The 21,717-nt window shown below is 34.3% G+C and overlaps 1 protein-coding gene and 1 long non-coding RNA gene across 2 annotated transcripts; both read right to left on the bottom strand.

Annotated features, from left to right (window-relative positions):
• Nucleotides 1–1,898: 1,898 nt before the first annotated feature.
• LOC125672657 (uncharacterized) lies at nt 1,899–15,842 on the bottom strand. Its single transcript, XM_056161099.1, has 13 exons — nt 15,751–15,842; nt 15,559–15,626; nt 13,482–13,568; nt 12,024–12,101; nt 11,555–11,634; nt 10,484–10,571; nt 10,276–10,391; nt 10,046–10,181; nt 9,759–9,902; nt 5,973–8,255; nt 5,693–5,839; nt 5,300–5,377; nt 1,899–3,718 (listed from the first exon to the last, which is right to left on the bottom strand). Exons 1-13 carry the CDS (start codon nt 15,840–15,842, stop codon nt 3,501–3,503), a joined length of 3,615 nt encoding a protein of 1,204 aa, XP_056017074.1. The 3' UTR covers nt 1,899–3,500.
• Nucleotides 15,840–20,211, bottom strand: LOC130053045 (uncharacterized). The gene is made up of 4 exons (XR_008801489.1): nt 20,183–20,211; nt 20,002–20,073; nt 16,009–16,073; nt 15,840–15,874 (listed from the first exon to the last, which is right to left on the bottom strand). It is a non-coding gene; the product is annotated as an uncharacterized LOC130053045 (long non-coding RNA).
• Nucleotides 20,212–21,717: the final 1,506 nt, after the last annotated feature.

Here is a 21,717-nt window from a genome sequence, read left to right as displayed (position 1 = left end):
TGATAAATGCAAGTATACACATACACGGTATCACATGTAAATGTGCGATAATGGCGATCGCCACCGGGGAGGGAGCAGGGCCGTAAATTAACCTTCAATTTGGAGGAGGCAGGAAATTAGGCGGGGGTCTGGGGGCCGCCCAGGCCCCCAGACGCTGAGCACATTTTGTGCACACTGAACACGTTTCGTGCAAAATCCTTGATTCTAGGGCCTTCTAAGATGTTACTTGACTAACTCATTCTAAAAGAAAGATTTGGAATGCTTTTTAAGGGAGGTATCATGTTCTTAGTTATTGGAAACAACATAAATTCTAATGAATTTTAAATTTTAATTTTTTTTGGCTCAAAAGTTGGAGGAGGCAGCTGCCTCCTCCGCCTCCATGTAATTTACGGCCCTGGGGAGGGGTCACATATAAAGCACACGTGTTCTTTCCATTTTCTACCCATAGACCGGTCGCTGTGCGCTAACACGCCAATGCTGACATTTCAAAATTCTTGTTACATGCAAGATAAAAAAAATTGTTTTACCGCTGGTAAACAAATTCTCATTTATTTTAAAATTTTAATCATAACATAGTATTGTCTTCCGATTTTTGGTGTCATCTTAACTACATTAATCATTCTAATTTTTAAATTCTGTTCCGTTCCACGTTTTAGCAACACCCTTTCCGAGGTACACACTTTCTATAACCAACCCACCATCTATCGAGGTACACACACACTATATAGCCGACACACCCTCTACCGAGGTACACATACACACTATATATAACATACACACCCTCTACCGAGGTACACATATACACTATATATAACATACACACCCTCTACCGAGGTACACATACACACTATATATAACCTACACATTCTCTACCGAGGTACACATACACACTTTATATAACATACACACCCTCTACCGAGGTACACATACACACTATATATAACCTACACATATCTACCGAGGTACACATACACACTTTATATAACATACACACCCTCTACCGAGGTACACATACACACTTTATATAACCTACACATATCTACCGAGGTACACATACACACTATATATAACATACACACCCTCTACCGAGGTACACATACACACTATATATAACATACACACCCTCTACCGAGGTACACATACACACTTTACATAACATACACACCCTCTACCGAGGTACACATACACACTTTATATAACATACACACCCTCTACCGAGGAACACACACACACTATATATAACCTACACACCCTCTACCGAGGTACACATACACACTATATATAACCTACACACCCTCTACCGAGGTACACATACACACTTTATATAACCTACACATATCTACCGAGGTACACATACACACTTTCTATAACTTACAAACCATTTTCATTTCCACATTTCTAATGTTTACAATGCTTAAATAAGGTATTTTTAACAGGCAGTAAAAATTTGAATGTCAGTTACTGAGATACAGAGCTCACAATTCTTTGTTATGTATTGTCAACATGTATACAGTAGATTGCTTGATGAAAAAAAAAGACGTCTAAAACAAAATGAGATGACTAACAAACACTCAAAACTGTTTAACTATTAAGAATTAACTTGTAAACTTTAAAAAAACACTGCTTTGAATAAAACATTTACTAGGATATTAAACATAATGTAAATTAAAAAACATGACACAAGCCTTGTTTACATTACAAAGAAGTGTGAGCTCAGCAGATCCTTTCATTATAAATGGATGAGATCGACATCCAAATAAGGAAAATCCAGATGTTCTACCAGATGTGAATACATATAATATACTCATCATATCAATTAATAGACCTTTCCCTAGCTGTTGTCACACTTGGATGACTCTGGGCACCTTCAAAGTTTCGTAGGAAAAAGAAAACAACTATACTACACACAGAATTTTATTTGTAAAATTAACAGAATACATCATAGTGGGACTTACACAACAGTAGTATATATAGTAAGTTTGACCCTGTCCTGGGTTCAGAACCCCTAACCAGGGGGGTCATGAAATTTACAATTTTGGTAGAACCCAATCCCGAAATTTACAGTTTATGTCCCCCTTGTCCCAAAGATGCTTCATACCAAATTTGAAAAGAATTGAAATAGTAGTTATCAAGAAGAAATAAAAAAAAAAAAATCATTGTTCACACATTTAATAACTGACCATTTTGTGCCCATCCTGATACCAAAACCCCTACCCCTGGCTTCATCAAACAGTTTCTGCTCTTTCTAATTATCCACTTAATTTCAATTTAATATCAATAGCACTAAAGAAGATGTTATTTAAGTGATTTACACGACGGACACAGACCAATAGCAATAGATCACCTGAGTGACTCAGGTGACCTAAAAAAAATACAAGTTACTATGTTTTTACAAAACAGATAAACTGAAGGAAGTATAAACATAAGAAAACCACATATTTCCACTAAGAAGAAAATCAAAATCCTTGCCACATGCACATCTTCCATACCCATACAAATACTCTGTAAAATGAGGTCCTCACTTAAAAACTTAACTGTAGAAGGAAAAATAAAAGACAAATCATGTACTCTCTATGCAATAATTCCTTGAAGGTGACTAAGTTCAATATCCTGTAATTTTTTCAACAAGAGGCCTACAGGCCTTATAGGTCACCTGAATACTAGAAAAAAAGTATCACTACTCCCAAGGGCTGTGGAATCTAGAAAAAAAAATTCCTGTTCTGAATATCTAAGCTAAATTCTAATGTTCAGCAACAGTATAAAACAAGATGTGTAAAATTACCATTTTTTGTACATCCTTTTCTGCTATTCCTAAGTATGCATTTAGATTTTATACAGCATCAGCAAACTTACAGATAAATACTGTATACTAAGTTTGGTCCCACCCTGGGGTCAGAACCCCTATCCCGGAGATCATCAAATTTACAATTTTGGTAAAGGACTACCTCCTCTTTCTAAATATCCATTTCGTTTCAATTTAGTATCAATAACACTAAAGAAGATGTTATCTAAGTGTTTTACACATAAACACTATATAGTAAGTTTGGCCCCACTCACAGGTCAAAACTCCTACCCTGGGGATCATGAAATTTACAATTTTGGTGGAGGCTTTCCTGCTCTACATCACTAGGCATTTAGTTTTTCTTACACATGTGCAGTTGTAGAGAAGAAGATTTTTAAAAATTGGTCAATTTTGGGAAGTTTTTGCCCTGCCCCCTGGGGAGAGGTAAAAATGCACGAGAAGTCAAAATGGATCAAAATTGCAGTACGATATAGAATGATCTACAACGAAGCTACATAGCAAGTTTCAGCTTGATACATGACAAAGAAATGAAATTAGAAACAGAAAACCACTAACAGACGGACAGATATTGCTGTACCATAATATGTCTAAAGATAGGTGTATAAAAACTGTAAATTGTAATTAAGTCATTTGAGTGGCTTAGTCAACATTTGACCATCATGTCCAGAAATCGATCATGTTGATGAAAACAGAAAATCTACTTTTTTTTCAACAAACTTTCGATCTTCTTTTTTTCTTCGGTTATCCAATTATGAATCGTGTTTTTAATTTTCCTCCATCCTAGTCTTTGCAGATTTGGGTTCTTTTCAATAAACTTTTCACAGTCGGTCTTCTTCAATTCTTTTTTTTGCACTATGTTTGTCGTGAAAAATTGTCTAAGTAACGATTTCTCCTGCTGAGAAAGGTAGACCTTTTCTGTAAAAAAAAAAAAATAAAATTAATGTTAATCTGAACATTTCTTGTACATGCTGCACTGAAGTAATGGGCTTTATAAAATTTTAAAAGATAAGAGTTTTATGTTAGGTGTTCGACAAGTGAGATTATCCTTCAAGAACCGTATCATTGATTGCATATTGTTTAACATCCTGCTCGAGAATATTTCACTCATATGGAGATGTCACCATTTCCGGTGAAGGGCTGCAAAATTTAGGCCTATGCTCGGCGTTTAAAGCCTTCGAGCAGGATAGGATCTTTATCATGCCACACCTTCTTTGACATGGGCCCATGGCTTTTGCGGTCTCATTCAAAGGACCATTCCATTTAGTCGCCTATTACGACAAGCAAAGGGGTAAAGAGGACCTATTCTAACCTGGATCCACACGGGATAAGAACTGAATAAAAGATTACGAGAAGTTTCGTCTTGTAAATGCATGTACATTTATCTTAATTTGAGAAAAGCAAACAAATACATAAACTTTAAAAAATATTTTTATGTATGCAAGATTAAGTTGAAATAAAATGTGAAGGGCAACATGTCAAAACAATTCCACGATGTAAATTTGCACTACGGTTGCTATAAAATCTTTACCATAATGGTCATACCTTTTTATTTCTGAATTTGATTAAAATTTCGATCTCTTGATGTTTTTTTCAAGGTCCCTTGAACTTCGAGTTATCTCGAGTCATTTGTATAATTATGATTTATGGAATAATGCACATAGTCTGAAACTGTTCACAAGTTTTAAAGATATACACCGGACAATACATGTCTATGGACAGACAGATGGTACCAGTTCAACCCAAAACTTCATTTGCTGGATTATCATTACATACAATCTATAACGCTAGCATGAAATTCTGAGGGCCTTGGGTTTGAGTCACATTTGGAAGTGAAATTAAAACTACACTGCACATCATGCCAACTATCTGTTAACAAGTTTCTTTGTTTTAAATATAGTTATAATTTAGTCTCATTTGCAAACAAAATGTTTATTAACTAGAGATTGTTTTTATGAAACTAATGTCTCCTCCGCTCCCAAATTGGAAGTGATCCAAATGAAACCTCCTCCCCTTAATGCACTGCATGGTATGGAGGAGAAAGCACGAGCAGAAACATAGACATTATGAACTCCCATAACGACATAGGAAAAGTGCTCACAAACTATTTTATACCCTACACCCCTCAGATCCACTATGACATTAAGAAAACCAATTAAACCCTCCTGTCCCTACAAAATGCACATCCGCAAATGGCACTGGGGTATTGTACAAAATTTCAAGTCTATCGGATAAGCCATATAGCAGGAAAAGCATTCACAAGCTATTTTAATATCCTCCATCCCTCTTAGATCCACTATAACTTTTAGAAAATAATTGGATCCTCCTGTCCCTACAATATGCACATCTACAAATGACAATGAAGCATTGTACAAAGTTTCAAATCTATCTGGTAACCCGTATAGGAGGGGAAGTGTTTACAAGATTTTGTGACAGAAAGACGGAAAATACAAAGAAATATGTCTCCCAATGAAAGAGAGACATAATTAATCAATTTACCTCTCTTATCATTCTTCTGTTTGCAAGAAAATTTGCCTCCTCGATGTCCCTTGTCAGCACTTACTGTAACACTAGTATCTGTAAAAAATGAATTTAAAGAATTAATGATATTAGTATGCTTACTCCTCCTAGACACCTGATCCCACCTCTGGTGTGTCCAGGGGTCCGTGTTGCCCAACTATCTATTTTGTATTGCTTATAGGAGTTATGAGATTGATCACTGTTCGTTATCTTCACCTTGCATTAATAGTTTCAAAATACCACGCTAAAATTCCAGTTTCAACTTATATACATCAACAGCAATCAATTTCAATCACAAACAATATTCTTGTTTTGTAATCTGTCATAAGATTACTAAAAATTAACAATGCTCAAACTTAATAAAAATCTCACCTTCAAGAGACTGTGTTCCACCATTCCGAGACGGTGTTCTACCATTCCGAGACTGTGTTCCACCATTCCGAGACTGTGTTCGAGACTGTGTTCCACCATTCCGAGACTGTGTTTCATCATCTTCTTTCTCACCATCAGATTCTAAATCTGTATAAACAACATAAAATTGATATTGTTCACATGCATTTTAATTATCTAAAACATACAGTGTCTTTCCAGATTTAAACGTCTGATGTATAAAGTATAACCTATTGTTAGCCTGTAAAAATATCAAACTAACCTTCAAACACAGCAATTTCCTCAAGTCGCTTCCCACTGTACTGTCCTATTGTTCCATTATCAAATGCAGTAAGCAGCCTGCCCATTCTTGCTATCTGGAGAGTCTCTTGTGGAAGACGATAGAACGACCGATGTACTTCAATGTCATGCCCAAGAAAATTTGCCATATTTTCTAAATCAGACTTGGTAAGATTCAGAATCTGTGAAATTGTTGCAACATGTTTCCTTAATTTGGTGCTTGTTATATTTTCTGGAAAAGCAAGATCAGCTTCTTTTGAAAATTTTCTTAAGCAATCTGCACTTCGTACTGGATTTTTTGAATCAAATGTTGATCTTGGAAAGAGGTATTCATTCTCCTTGTGTACCCCTGCATCATTTCTTAACTTCAGCAAGAATTCAATGTTTTCCACTATATTTGGAGGAAGAAGAACTGGAACTGTTCGGCCTCTTTTGCCTCTTATCTCTATCCGCTGGAACATGGAGCACATCATTTTTTCCACTGGTGATAGAGATTCCTCAATATCTTTCAGTGAATCTCGTAAAGAGCATTTGGATTTAGAATCTAAATAACATTTCACCGTGATTCTCTCCGTTTCCCCACCTCTTCTTCTGTTAAATAGTACGACACTTGCCAGTGTCACTTGATTGAGTTCATCCCATTTTGATTTTGCAAACTGTTTTTCTAGTTCTTTAACTAAACTAGTCAATTTTCCTTTCAAGAAGCTCTGAAGTTTCTTGATGTCTTCCGTCAAAGGTAAAATGTTTCCTTTCTCTTTTTTCTTAGTGCTCAGCGTTTCCAATGCTGCATTCGATATGTCTTCATTCCATTCACTTTCACACAAAGAATGAAAATCATGGGCATCTTGTACAGCTGATCTATCCCCAGAAACTAAGGAAATAGCTTTCTTTACAGTGCAGCATTTTTTAAGCAGATGGCCTAATTTCAATGCCAAGGAAGGGTTACTGTACTTGTTTTCATTTTCCTTGTAGCCACAAAGGGCACGAGTGGCTTTAATTGCAACAGGAAATTTCCTGGGAATGAGGAGTTCTGACATATTATTTGTCTCCGAGTCTATCTTTCTGACTGTAACAAGGAATCTCCCTAATTCTCTCATTTTCTGACTGATATGGACATAGAGATGAGGTAAATGTCCATGTTTTTGGTATAGTTTTTCACCTATCCGAATGATCATGGGGTCATTCCTGGCAGCTATTGTAACTTCATCGCACTGCATGTGGCCTATAACATTATCCTTCAATCCTCTGCCAATATCAACAGAACTTGGTAGAAGAAGAGATGCACGAGACTTCAATTTTTTATTAGATGTTGAGTTGCTTTTCCTCAGAGGGCAAACTTTTCTATGTCTCCATAAATTTTTATCAACAAAAAAGGCAAGACAGTCCTCACATGGCAGGTAACTTTGAGCAGACAATGCTTCATCTCTGCGTGACCAAGTTATAAGTATCCCTGTGCCACTCTGCAACACTTCCATGTTGTGGGTATAGTCACCAGTGTTTCTGAGTTTAAGTAGTGCTAATTTTCTTTCCTCAGTCTGTAACTTCATGGCAAGGATTCTCTGAACCTCTACTTCCTCCTTATGTGGGCCTAGATAATGTTTAGTAATATTTGTGAAACTTTTTTGACAATACAGACAAAAATGGACTTTATCCCACACTCTACCGTCTTCCTTGTTGTTTGATTCTTGCACTTTGACTGCATTTTGTTTTGGAACTTGAAGTCTGACTTCAGAATCATGAGACATGCCACTGAGCTTTGATTCGTTATTTCCTTGAGAAATAATTGGAATGATTTCCGATACAGTTGAATCATCCGATTCTAGAATTTTATCTTCTGAATCATTCCTATCACTACCATCTTCCTCATCAGATTCATCACTGTCATCAAAATCATAAGATTCATCACTGTCATCAAAATCATCACTGTCATCAAAATCATCAGATTCATCACTGTCATCAAAATCATCAGATTCATCACTGTCATCAAAATCAACAGACTTGTCACTGTCATCAAAATCATAAGATCCATCACTGTCATCATCATCAAATGAATGATTATCTAATTTTAAAATATCATAGCCTGAATCCTTTCTATCATCATCTTCCTCTGATGATGTCTCCTCTTCTTCACTATCACTGTCTTTTTCACTATCACTGTCTTTTTCATATATCAGATAGTTACACAAAGATTTGGCATGAGAAGATGATAGAGAATCGAACAGCCACTCCCGACTTACTGTCTGAACTCCAGTCTCAAAATGCAAATCTATATGTAAGAACACAAAAAATTCTCTTAACTATGCCAAACATAAAATATGCACACACTTTCTATTCATTTACAGAAGAACAAATGGAAGGTTGAAACATAAAAATCATTTTGACACCCCCCCTCAAAAAACCCAAAACAAACCCTGACCCATGAATTTCGCAATTTAGGAAAAGGACATTATGAACATCATAATCATGCTTTTAATTTATATCATGTAAATTTCAACTTTCCTGGCACAGCAGTTTTTGAGATGAATATTTTTTTTTTTAAAAAATCCTTATATGTGTATGCAAAACTTCAATCCTCCCTTGTATCCCCATCCTACCTCCGGGGGCCATGATTTTTACAAAATTGAATCTGCACTATGTCAGGAAGCTTTCATGTAAATGTTCACTTTCCTGGCCCAGTAGTTTTTGAGAAGATTTTTTTTAAAAGATTTTCCCTATATGTTTGTATGCAAAACTTTGATCCCCTCTTGTGGCCCTATCCTACCCCTGGGAGTCATGATCTGAACATAGTCATATCTGAAATATGTCAGAAAGCTTTCATGTAAATTTCAGCTCTTCTGGCCCAGTGGTTCTTGAGAAGAAATTTTTTAAATGACCCACCCTATTTTTTATTTTTGTGATTATCTCCCCTTTGAGAGGGACATTGCCCTTCATTTGAACAAACTTGAAAGCCCTTCACCCAAGGATGCTTTGTGGCAAGTTTGGTTGAAATTGGCCCAGTGGTTCTTCAGAAGAAGTCAAAAATATAAAAAGTTTGCAGACAATGGACAAAATGTGATCAGAAAAGCTCAGCAGAGCTAAAAAAAAAAAAAAAAAATTATACACTTTTATTTTGTCACCATACTGGCCCTGCATAAGGGCCTGAACTCCTGATGCAGGAGCTATGAAATCAATTTTGCAATTTAGTAGAGAAGTTCATGAACATCATCAAAGTCATGCATTTAGCTTTTCCCATATATCTATATCACAGTAGAGATTTTCTATTGTTTCATAAATTTTCACTATATGGCTATATTGGTCCATCCCTAGGACTTGAACCCTGACCCAGGAGCCACAAATTTCACAATTTAGGCAGATAGCTACATCAACATCATAATCATGCATTTAATTTTTCTCAAATATATTTATGGCAGTAGAGAAGGAAGATTTTCTAAGATTTAATGCATTTTGATTTTATGGTCATATTGGGCCTAAACCGCTCACCTGGGCCATGGATTTCACAATTCAAGTAGAATGTTTCATGGATATCATAACCATGCATTTAGTTTTTCTCCCACATGTGTAAGTGTAGAGAAGAATATTTTTGAAAATTTGACCTTTTTCTTATGATATTTTGCCCACCCATGAGGCCCTGGGGGAGGTATTGTCATAAATTTCACAATTTATATCCCTCTTATCCTAGAGATGCTCCAAATCAAAAATGTTAATGATTGGCCAATATCTATATATATATATACACACAAGTAAAAAGGCTTGAAATGAATAACTTTACCTTTAAATTTCTTTGAATCCTCCTTACTGACATCATCATCGGAAAAACAAGTCAAAATTACTTTCCTCATTGCATTATTCTGGAATTCTTTTGCAGATGATATCAAAAGGCCTCCACATGCTTCCACAAGATACTTCAGGCATGCTTAATTAACAAAGAACAGAAAACACAAACTTAAAATTATAGAATAGACTATATATCCATATAATTGTTGTCTTTATTAAAGCCATAACACTTGCACATTCATAAATATTTGTCCTTATCATTAGATGTTATAAACAACAAACCTGGGTCCACTGTTTCGCATTTCTTTACATCAACATATATCTGATGATTTTTTAGGATTGGATTCTGCATTTCTCTGGACAGTTTTGGCCCATAGTTGATGCCGATGGTGTTGTCGCCAATTATCTCAAAATCACCCTATGTAATCATTGTACAATTAATTGAAGTTTGGCAAAAGGTAAAATGGAACTCCACAGCAATACCATAATAAGGTACATGTATGTGTACTTACTTCTGGCAGAAAAAACCCTTTCTGAATACTTTGTTTTATCCAACTATAATCAAGTATCCAGCAATGATTTGCTAATCCAAAGAAATACTTCATTGTTCTATCACAAACACGTCCACCTGTAAGATATGTAAATAGGAGTAGTTCGAAACATTTACACTTCCTTCGAATAAGCTCAAGTGTTCAAGGGAGAAGTGATTAAAGAACTTACTTGACCTAACAATGACATGGCTTACAGAGTCGTTGAAAAGATGATGAAATTTGACACCATGTTCAAAAGCAAATGACTTCACTTCATTCTGAAAAAAAGAGAGGTACACAGGCATTAACAGTCACCTGAGTATCATAGCCCATGATACAGGGAGTCTCAAATTTGCATATAAGCCTCAATATGGAGTCTAACCCCCTAGGATCATGAAATTTACAATTTTGGTAAGGGACTACCTACTCCTTTTAAATATCTATTTAGTTTCAATAGCATTAAAAAAGATATTAATTAAATGTTTTACATAATCTATACACATTATATATATATATATATATATATATATAAATCAAGTTTAACCCCACCCTGGAGTCAAGATTCTCTACCCGGGGACCATGATTGATTGAATATTGTTTTACGTCCTTCTCGAGAATATTTCACTCAAATGAAGACGTCACCACTACCAGTGAAGGGCTGCAAAATTTAGGCCTATGCTCGGTACTTATGGCCATTGAGCAGTGAGGGGTTTTTATCGTGCCACACTTGCTGTGACATCAGGCTTCAGTTTTTGTGATATCATCCGAAGGACCGCCTCATTTAATCCCCTCTTATGACAAGCAAGGGGTACTGAGGACCAATTCTAACCCAGATCCCCACGGGAATAAAATATACAATTTTTGTAGAGGCCTTCCTGCTCTACATCACCATGCATTTAGTTTTTCTTGAGATATGCAGTTGTAGAGAAGATTTTAAAAAAAAACTGGTAAATGTTTTGCCGTTTTTGCCCTGCTTAAGGCCCAAGGGGTGCAGGTATCCTGAAAATTTATTTATGTCCCCCTTGTTCCAATGATGCTTCATATGAAATCTGAATGGTAGTTATCAAGAAGTTAAAAATATTTCAATTGTTAGTGCACGATGACAAACGCAGACCAATTGGCCTTGAAGTTTTCGAGAAGAAGACTGTAGAATTGTTAACGGATGATGAGGGACTCGCGTGACTAAAAAATATGAGAAGAATCTTGGTTTCCTTTAGTATTTAGTATCACTTGTTATCTAAATAATTATTAAAATTCTTACCACACATCTTTTCTCCAGTCCAGAGACCATTATTCCTTTGATATAAGGAATTTCTGCCCCCGAAACAATACCTGTATTTCCTGTAGTAAAGTTAAATATATCAATACTTCAATACATATTTTGTTTCAAAAGTAAACACAAAGATACTTGAAAGATAATTTATAGATAATTAATCAAGATGAGATTGTGTAGAGTTCTGGGGGGTGGGGGGTGGGGGGGGTGTTGTACAGATTAGCTTAAAACCAACTTTTATTTGTGTGCGAGAAATTTTTGCAAGAACCTTACCATCGTGAATATTTCTAGCAATGAACCAGTTCTTTTAATGTCTCTAGTATTTGTTCCAAGTTTTTCTCAGTTGCAAAAATTATTCACTGCGAACCAGTTTATCGCTAATAAATCGCAAAATAAAGTTGTTGCGATTAAAAGTTGGTTTACAGTATACACTGACCAGGTACTGATAAATACTTACTGAGTTCAGACACCATATCCTCACTAAGTCCTGGTACATCTTCCTTAGGGCCTAGTTTTTCTTGTTTCGCTGGATTCCCTTCAAACAAAAACCCCATAACCCATAAAGCTCACCTTGTCCCTGCTATTCATTCTTCTGAAGACTTTATAGATTTTCTCCTATATATTTGCAAGCAAAATCTTGATTCCATAAAATGGCTCCACCCTACCCCAGTCTGAGAATTTAATGGTAGACAGATAGACCGCGGCTATGCCAAATGAGGTCGGGCCATGCCATGTGCAAATAAGATATCCCGAATTGTCTATGCCAAATTCTAAGAAACAAAGGAATAATTATGATACGTGTGTGAGATAATGCACTTAAGATAAATATTTTCCCTTAAAATTGTCAAAATCTATTTTTGTGACCTGGATTTCCCTCTGTTAATTTTAGAGTATACGACTTGAGTGTCTAAGTGGTTTGAAGATTATGACTAGTGCTCTAGACAAATTTTTCAACATACGATTCGTATGTCTTTAAATGTCAATGCTTTTTTTAAAATCAGCATTGACAAATTTTATTGGGATCGATTTTTAAACTAAAATTTTCCTCAACAATATGACTAGAGTTATCCTATTTTTCTTACATCCCAAATATTCAAGTATTGCAAGAATGTCAAAACAAAATAATATACGTTCGACTTTTTGAGGTGAAGGTCAAATGGCATGTATATGATTCCGCAGTTAAAATATTTTCTGGACAGTGATTATGATTAATTATAAAAGAAAAAAGAAAAAAGAAAATAGATTAAATGTAGAATTGGAAATGGAGTATGAAGTTGAATAAAACAAAAGAAAGTTTGTTAATAACTATTTTCTCTCGATATATGTGTTATTTTTGTCGTAAAATTTTGGTAAGTCTATGCCAAATGCCAATGGTTTATGCCACATCAAAAAGACATCTAGACCTATTGCCTATGCCATTTAAAAAGTTAAATTCTCAGACTGCTACCCCTGGGGTCAATGATGTGACCAAAATTAAATCTAGACTACTTTATGTCAGGAAGCTATCATGTAAATTTCAATTTTTCTGGCCCAGTGGTTCTTAAAAGATCTTTTACATCTTGGCATTTCTTGATATCTCACAATGGAGGGGCATGACCCTTCATTTAAACAACCTTTAATCCCCTTCACCCTCAGATGATTTGTACTAAATTTGATTATAATTGGCTCAGTTATTCTAGAGAAGAAGATACAAATGTGAAAAGATAACAGATAGACAGTGATCAGAAAAGCTCTAATGAGCTTTCGGCTCAGGTGAGCTAATAAGCAAACTGCTTTCAATCGTATCAAAAACATTATTTTCTATAAGCAAATTTATCCATGTATAAATTAATTAATAATTATACCTTAGTGATTTCACTTAGTGTATGCTTTATAAACATGAATTTATGTCTTACTAATATGCATAATTACTTACCTGTAGACAAATTAATGCTCTTTGATCTATCAGCAATTTCAAGGTCTCTTTTATATTTCTCCAGTTCTGGTCTTTTAGTAAGTTTTTCTGAAATAAGTATTCTCATTTTAAAGACAAGATATTATCTATTTAAAAAATAAAAATATTGGCTCTTCAAGAGGTTCACATCTGAGATTTGGAGTAATGTCAATTTTATTTTTTTATTTCTACATTGAAGGAGAATTAGGAAATCAAAATGAAAAACTGGGGTCACAATGTTTGTTATTGAGCTACAGTGCTCTAAACACAACCTTTTTGCACTTAAAATTTATTCAATATTATACTTTATTTGTCTGTTGGTGTCAACACAACATAAGCTACACAAATCAATCATTGTATAAAATATATACATAATCATGTCTTCTAACACTACAGATAAAAGATATAAAAAAAAAAAAAAAAAAAAAAAAATTTAATACTATTAATAGACGTAAATGATGACCTTTTGCACTTAATATACGAAAAACTTCATGATATCAAAATTGAGAGTTTAAAAGAACAAAGTAGGAGTAATGTCAATTTCTGAAATTTTACATAATATTCAAGGTCTGGTCTTACAATTTAGAATAGAATTTTAAAAAGTTGGGGTTGGAGATCAAATTTTTGAATTATCAGCAAAAATACTGAATTTTTATACAAAATTTCGAGTAAATTAATTAGAACTTTTTCAAGAATCGGTGTTCTGTTAATAAAAAAAAAATCTGTTTGCAAAAATATTATCAACCAAGTTAATAAATTACAACATTTGAACTTGTTCCAAGTCTCAACTACCTGTATCATAAATCAGAGAACTGAAATACATGTATATGGCAGTATAAAACAGACAATACATTGGATGAAACAGAAATTGTAATATCATGCAGATTTAGAACATTTTGATTAGTGAATCATTCCGCCATAAAATATAGTCCCTGCCAAACCCTTTCAAAATTTGACTTGACTCAAATGTTTTCAAAAGGATAGGGTTCAGTGATAGATAAATGTGTAATATGTTTGCACCAATGGGATCAGTATTGAACCAGTAAATACTTAGTTGTTGCATCCTGCTTATTTGTGCTTAAAAGCAACTTGCATCAATAATGCTTACAAAATTATATCAAGTTTTTGAAACTTGAGTACTTACTAAAGTACAAAATACTTTTGGTGGGTTTTTTCTTCTGTATTTTATTTGGGACTGGGGCCCTTACAATTGGGAAAATTAGCGTCAAAACAAATTTTTTTTTTTTGAATTTACGAATGGGAATTTTTAGGTCAGATTTTGGGAAAATGTCAAGAAATTTTTGGATTGGGCCGATATTTGACCCTAAATCAGGCCCCCCCAAAAGCACTGACTTGTGACACCATCTAGCCCCTTATTTAGGGACTGACCCCTAAAACTAGTAGCATTAAATTTCACAATTTCCAACTACATTTCATTTGAATTCTCTTGGATCCACAACTTGTGATTTGTTATAATGGTTTTCTAGACATTTTATTTATATATATATATATATATATATATATATATATATATATATATATATATATATGTGTGTGTATATAACAAATTTCAAATGAGTGACAGTGACATTTTTTCAAGAATTCTACATGCATTGAAATGTTTTATAATTTACACATACATACTATATGCTAAGTTTGGCATCGTCCTGAATTCAGAATTAAATTCTACCTGGAGATAATGAAATTTCGATAGATCAAGGTCTTAAATTCCCACTCTATATGACAATGCATAAATTAGTTTTTCTGACACAGGTGCAATTGTTGAGTGGAAGATTTTTGAGAAATTGTCAATTTTTGGCACTTTTGCCCCATCCCTAAGGGTGTTGGAGTCCTAAAATTTACAATGTATGTCTTTCTTGTACTTCATACCAAATTTGAAAAGAGTTTAAAATGTTCAATTGTTAACACACATTGCAAGACCAATAACAATAGGTCACAAGAGTGATTCAGGTGACCAAAAAACTGTAGTAAATAAAATGTTAGTAAAAACATTCAATAAAAACAAAATAATTAATGCTGAATGAAAAATTAAAATTACTTAGACTCTGTGCAACAACTGGTGAAGCCTTATCAAAAGCTTTTAGCCTATCAATATCTAATGAAATGCTGAAAATAAATAAAAGGCACATCAAGCATCATCTCGTTAACGTATTGATACCCATCGTTATTTAAAATACATGTCAATAGGTTAACATTGCAGAGTAGGTCCAAAGATCACAGAAATACTCACACAGAATCCTCATCCCAAAACGATACTTCAACTTTAGCACTTTCCTTTTTACTAATAAATCCTGGCCACCACAGTGTTGTCCAAGACCACATTATAATCGGACAAAGCACAACATCATGAACACCTATTAAAGTAAAGTATACATGTTCAAAAAAAATACTTTGTACCAATATATGACTTTCTAAATCTGGAGATTTTGTTTTCAAAAGATCATTATGTCATTGCACAATAATTCATAATGCAATAGATATATTTTACCCAATGTGGGTGTGTCTTTCATCGTTTTCCGTTTTCTTGTTTCCATCTTTGAGAATCTCTGATTTCTGAAAATGTTTGCATACAGGGACATTGTACAAATGATGTATTAATTACTTCTATTGATTCACAATAATAAACTGAAACAGAAGTTCAAAGTAAATTCATGGCTGAAAGAAAACAATGCACAGAAAATAAAGATATTAAAAGAAGTTAAGCGCAATTTATACAATACTGCAATTGCAATCGGGATTTCAATTGCCCCGGCCGGCCTGGATTTTCCTACCCATTTTACCAACATATTCGCTATCCCCAGGCCCTTCATCAACAAATTGTCAAAGGCAAAATACACCTTGTGTTTTGGCGTTTTATTCCCATCCCATGATACTGCAGGTCTTACAGTACAGAGGTATTTTGGTTTTACATGTCACGCATGAACACTGACATTTGTCGACGAGTTATTTTTAGATAATAAACAACTATTGCATGCAATACTTGTCTCAACTGAAAAAGTAAAGTAAAATAAGAACAGTCTTTGAATTTATAACTAGAGAAAATTAAACATTTTCCAATACTTTTCTTAATTTATGTTCTTCTACATTATCATGATTATGCAGAATAATAAATATTATTTCATTGTATTAGACAGAGCTCCAGATAAGGTGCGTATCAGCGTAAATACTCATTTAATTTGACCAGATACGCAATTAAGTTGAAAGTTATGCGTATAATTACGCATTAGCGAATTTAAATACGCTTAACACTCCCAAAGTAATGCATACTTGTGATACATGTAGTATAATATAAATACAAATTATCTATTCATATGAATACGGAAGTTCCGAGTTCCCAAAAAGTTATTTCCCTTTGTCGAACTCTTCCGTAAATTATGACGTAAAATATGATGACAGTGGGTACATTTGCTAATTACTATCGTTGTATTATTTCTTAAAAGATGATATCCAGAATTTCTGAGACTATCCTATCTCAGGGAAAAGGCAACTTTAGTGAGTTTATGAGTATTGGATAACAAAATGGCTCAAACAAATATTGTTAATTGCCATCGTTCTTTGATAAAAGCGTCACTCATGTAGAAGAGGAAACAAATAATGATTCAATAGCCAATTTGATGATCTTATTCAAACAAATTATGCTTGATATGGCCAGAATATGCATACCAGTGATTGATATAAACAAAAGTTACGCTTTTATTACATTAATCGTACATAATCGTTATGTACAATGCCAGTCTACGATATAATGTATACATTGTGTACCCACCATACGTCATAAAATGCGAAAGAGTTCAACAAAGGGAAATAACTCTTGGGTAACTCGGAACTTGCGTATTGAGGTTTGCCCAGGGTTTGATCATACATGAAAGCGCTATGAAATACGATTCGATGACAATCACAATCTTGAAAGTTTGAAAGAGTCAACTCAAAACAACTATATAGTCCTACTTGTTATACTTTTCTCTTAAAGAGGTAGTGTGCGGTCGAAATCACAGAAAACAAAATCTTGTATTATCAATCGTGGACAAATGAATGCTGCTAAAAACATGGCACAGAAAATATCACCAGATAAACAATACTTCCTCTGTTAAACTTTGACTTAAAGTTTTTACTGAAAGGCCGCTCAAAGCAGCATTGTCTCAATAAGTATTTTTAAAAAGCATTTGCGAGAATCGGAGTCACGCATTTATTTGATACTTGTATATTTACAGGGGGAAATCCTTTGTAGTTCTTTTTATTAAAACTCTTCACTGTTATTGGGATTTTTAAATCTATCATTGAGGTATTGAAATTTAATATGTCAGACATCCAGTCACATGATTATGATCCAATTCTGTATTAGTGGCAAAACAGCAAAGATAATCAGTAAATTACAAAATACTCTTTTGACTTCTTCTGAAAAGCAAAATATTCATTGATTTGAAAATCAGGGGGTAAATTTATACTCTTTGTGGTCAAAAATTATCTGGAGCTCTCATTAGAATTGTTGAATTCTATTTATTTTTGGAAATTTTCTGTTAATTATATACCGGTTTACATTTCCTCTACATTCTCCACCCTCTAAAGTATTCAAATTTACACTCCAAATTTTATCGTGCACAAGCACATGATACATAAAACTACTGACCTGTTTAAAAGATGCACCTCAATTATTATTTATTCATATTTTTAAAACAGATAAAAGTAGGTAGAAGTAGCTACTTTAAGCAGGTTTAAATACCTAGGTAGCTATTGTAGGTAGAAATAGTCCAGGGATGTTTTTAAAGTCTGTAGGGGGTCGAAATAAGGCCCCATTCTCAATACTAAAAAGCAGATATTTTCCCCAATCTTTGCTTTGAAATTCCCAAACAATGAAAACAAAATAAGCAGAGTAACCTAATTGTTAATAAATCTTCTCCACAGACCCACAGATTACAATATTTGCTTCAAAATTGTGAAGTAGACCTAATTTTCTGACCTCTGCTTATTTAAATGAAGTAAACTTTGGCCAAATTGAAAGTCAGAGGGAGTCCAATACGCCGATTTCGAGATACGTTCGAGTTATTTTCCTTTGAAGAACTCTCGTACATAAGTAAATGTACTCAGTATTTTTTTCATACGCTGTTTCATCACCTGAATTCAACTGATACACAAACTAAGTAAGTGATAAGTAATGTATTCAGGGAGTAATTAAATATGTGGAATTCTTATTATATCATGTAATTTCGTTGGTTGTAGGTTTCATATCCAGGATATTACTTTCAAACATTTCTTTCAATAGTATTTTGAATTTCCTTCATTTACATATTTAAAGAGGAGCAGAACTTAATTAGTGATGTACCGATTGTCGCCGACTTTCGATTGTCGGTCGCTATAACTGAAACGATGTGAATAATCGATTGTCATTTTGAAAATCGCCGACATCGGTAATATATTTAATAATACGAATATTCCTGCCGCGAATTATCTAAAATCAAAAATGGCTGACGAAGCTGAATAATCTGATAAGATTGAATGATAATAATGATTGAATATTGTTTAACATCCCTCATGAGAATCTCTCACTCGTATGGAGACGTCACCATTGCCGGTAAAGGCCTACAAAATTTAGGCCTAAGCTCGGCACTTACAGTCTTTGAACAGGGAGGGATCTTTATCATGCCACACCTGTTGTGACACGGGGCCTCGAGATTTTGCCTCTTACAACATGCAAGGGATAATGAGGCTCTATTCTAACCCGGATCTCATAAGAACAACAAAAGTCGAGATATCTACCCCTATCCCGGGAAAATAAAATCGAAAGTATGGGATTATTACTTCAAATTTCTAATTATGATTTTAGACGGACCTCCATATGAGTGAAAAATATCCGACAGAGATGTTATGCAAGATAAAATCAATCTAATGATTTTATTCTAATTAACTTAATATCTAGGGTAACAAAATAAAATAAATTTAATATATCTATGCCTTAAATTTGAAATCATTAAAATTCGATTATTTTTCGCTTAATCAATCGAAAAGGTGCATCCGATTAATCCGATCGATTAATTTTTTTCCCCCGATTGCCCATCACTACATTTAATACATTTTATCGTCTTCCTCACTGACTGTAGGTTCACCCTGTCCCACTTAGGCACTCAAGTTCTACTAAATGTTCCTCGTACACAGGAGAAATCTTATCTCGAAACTGGCGTGTTATACCTTAATGCACTCTGGATTGGTTTTCTCCCTACTTCTCTGTATGAAACATTTTCCCCAATTTCAAGTAAATGTCGCTATTTTCCCCAATTTGGAAAGGCCCAGGCCCTTGAAATAAAGACCTTAAAAAACACTCTAGTCTTTGGTCTGGGCCTGGTAAACGTTACAAAATATATACAAACATGTAGCTGCGCTCGCTCAAACGGTAGCACCGTCAACATATTATGAATCATATATACAAGATATTTACAAAACATCAACAAATTACTGAAATAAGATCGAAAGATCTTAATACGAATACCGTGGTATCATAGGACCCCGGCACACCGCCAATTTCATGGACCAAACTTGGCAAAGACATTAGGCCCAAAATCTTTGAACAAACATTGTAACTGACTGACAACAAATTCATAAACAACAGATTGAACAGTATTAATAAAAGTAATGAGTTTCAAATAAACAAATAATCATGTCAACTTTACCAGTTACAGGCAGCCATTTGGCATTTCTAGTCTTAGCACGTGCACAGATAACTCCGATCCCGATCAAAAATAATCCCCCCCCCTCTCTAAATCACAAATGGGTGTCTGAGGCCCCAATGGATCCAGGGCGAAGTCATGGGGCGTAACCCCATTAAATTACTAAGTTTTTTCAATACATGAATGTAGTGTTTTGGACATGTTGCTATATATCAAAAGGATCGTGTTTGTGACGTCGCGCCGTCTATGGAACGGACCTCTCATCTCAGTCACTATCTCATAAAATAGATAAATCTGGAATATCAGATCTACATAAAATCTTGACATTTCTTGCGATTCTCAAGACAATTCTACAATTATAGCAATGATATAACCAGAGATATATAACATAGATTAGCGAATCACATGAACCTGTACCTCAATTTTAGAATTCCAACATGCGGTAAATTCAGTAAAATACATAGGCTACACCATAACTCACATATCCTAATATATCAAGTTGTACATAATTATGGCGACATTTTGGGAAACGTTTGAGTGCAATTTGCCTGGTTTTATTATTATCATTATTTTCATTTTTTTTTAAGAGGGGGGGGGGGGGGGGCTCTTCTATTTATTTATTTTGTTTGCTACTTAGTATATTTATTAATTGAAACTTGAATCACAAAATCAATTTAAATATGGTAGTTTGATTAAAGTGTATAATAGTAATGAAATTATCAATTCAGCACATCGATGAATAGACATTAAGAATTTATAAGTGCATGGGATCGTCACATATTTTAAAAACGTGCACGCCGTGCAGTGGACACTGTTTCTATTATATATAAAAGGTGAAGATAACAAACAATATGTCTCTTATTTCACATTTGACTCTTACCATCAATGCTAACAATACGATAGAAACATCCCTGGTCATCCAAAAATAATTTAGAAATAATCAATGAAGAAAAAGTCTTGAAAATAAACAAAAATCCATTTTCATAACTGGAAACTGAATAATCATTCGAATTGTTTAGTCCTTCTAACATCAAAAATGCTGGAAAATGAACAACAAAAATACCAGTTAGACACATTTCACAGCCTGAAAGCAGAGAAAGAAAATAAATAATAGAAATTTTCTCCATTTTTAAGCATTTGACAAACTTATCCTAATATTTACCGCTTCATACTCAAAACGTAACTGTATTAAATCAAGTACTGTATATGCAGGCCTCACATGCATGCATGTAATTGATAGAATTGACTGTTAGACATGGTTAGTATTGAATCATGTTCACATAAGTTTTAATTCAAATGTATGATCAATTATAGCCCAACTCCCAATCAAACGGGGAGAGAAATTCAGTGTCCTTGAAAAACGTTTTCCTTGTATGTATGTGTTTGAGAAAGAGAGAAAAAAGATAATATAGATGATAATAGTTAAGTACATTCATATGAAAACCATTCCGATTCCAATCACGTTGTCCCTTGCGGATCCGAGTTAAAATAGACCGTCAGTACCCCTTGCTAGTCGTAAGAGGCGACTAAATGGGAGG

The sequence above is a fragment of the Ostrea edulis genome, chromosome 3, assembly GCF_947568905.1.
Source record: "Ostrea edulis chromosome 3, xbOstEdul1.1, whole genome shotgun sequence".
Lineage (NCBI taxonomy): Eukaryota > Metazoa > Mollusca > Bivalvia > Ostreida > Ostreidae > Ostrea > Ostrea edulis.
The sequence above is the reverse complement of the archived record's forward strand: the minus strand, read 5'-3'. Positions and strand labels throughout refer to the sequence as shown.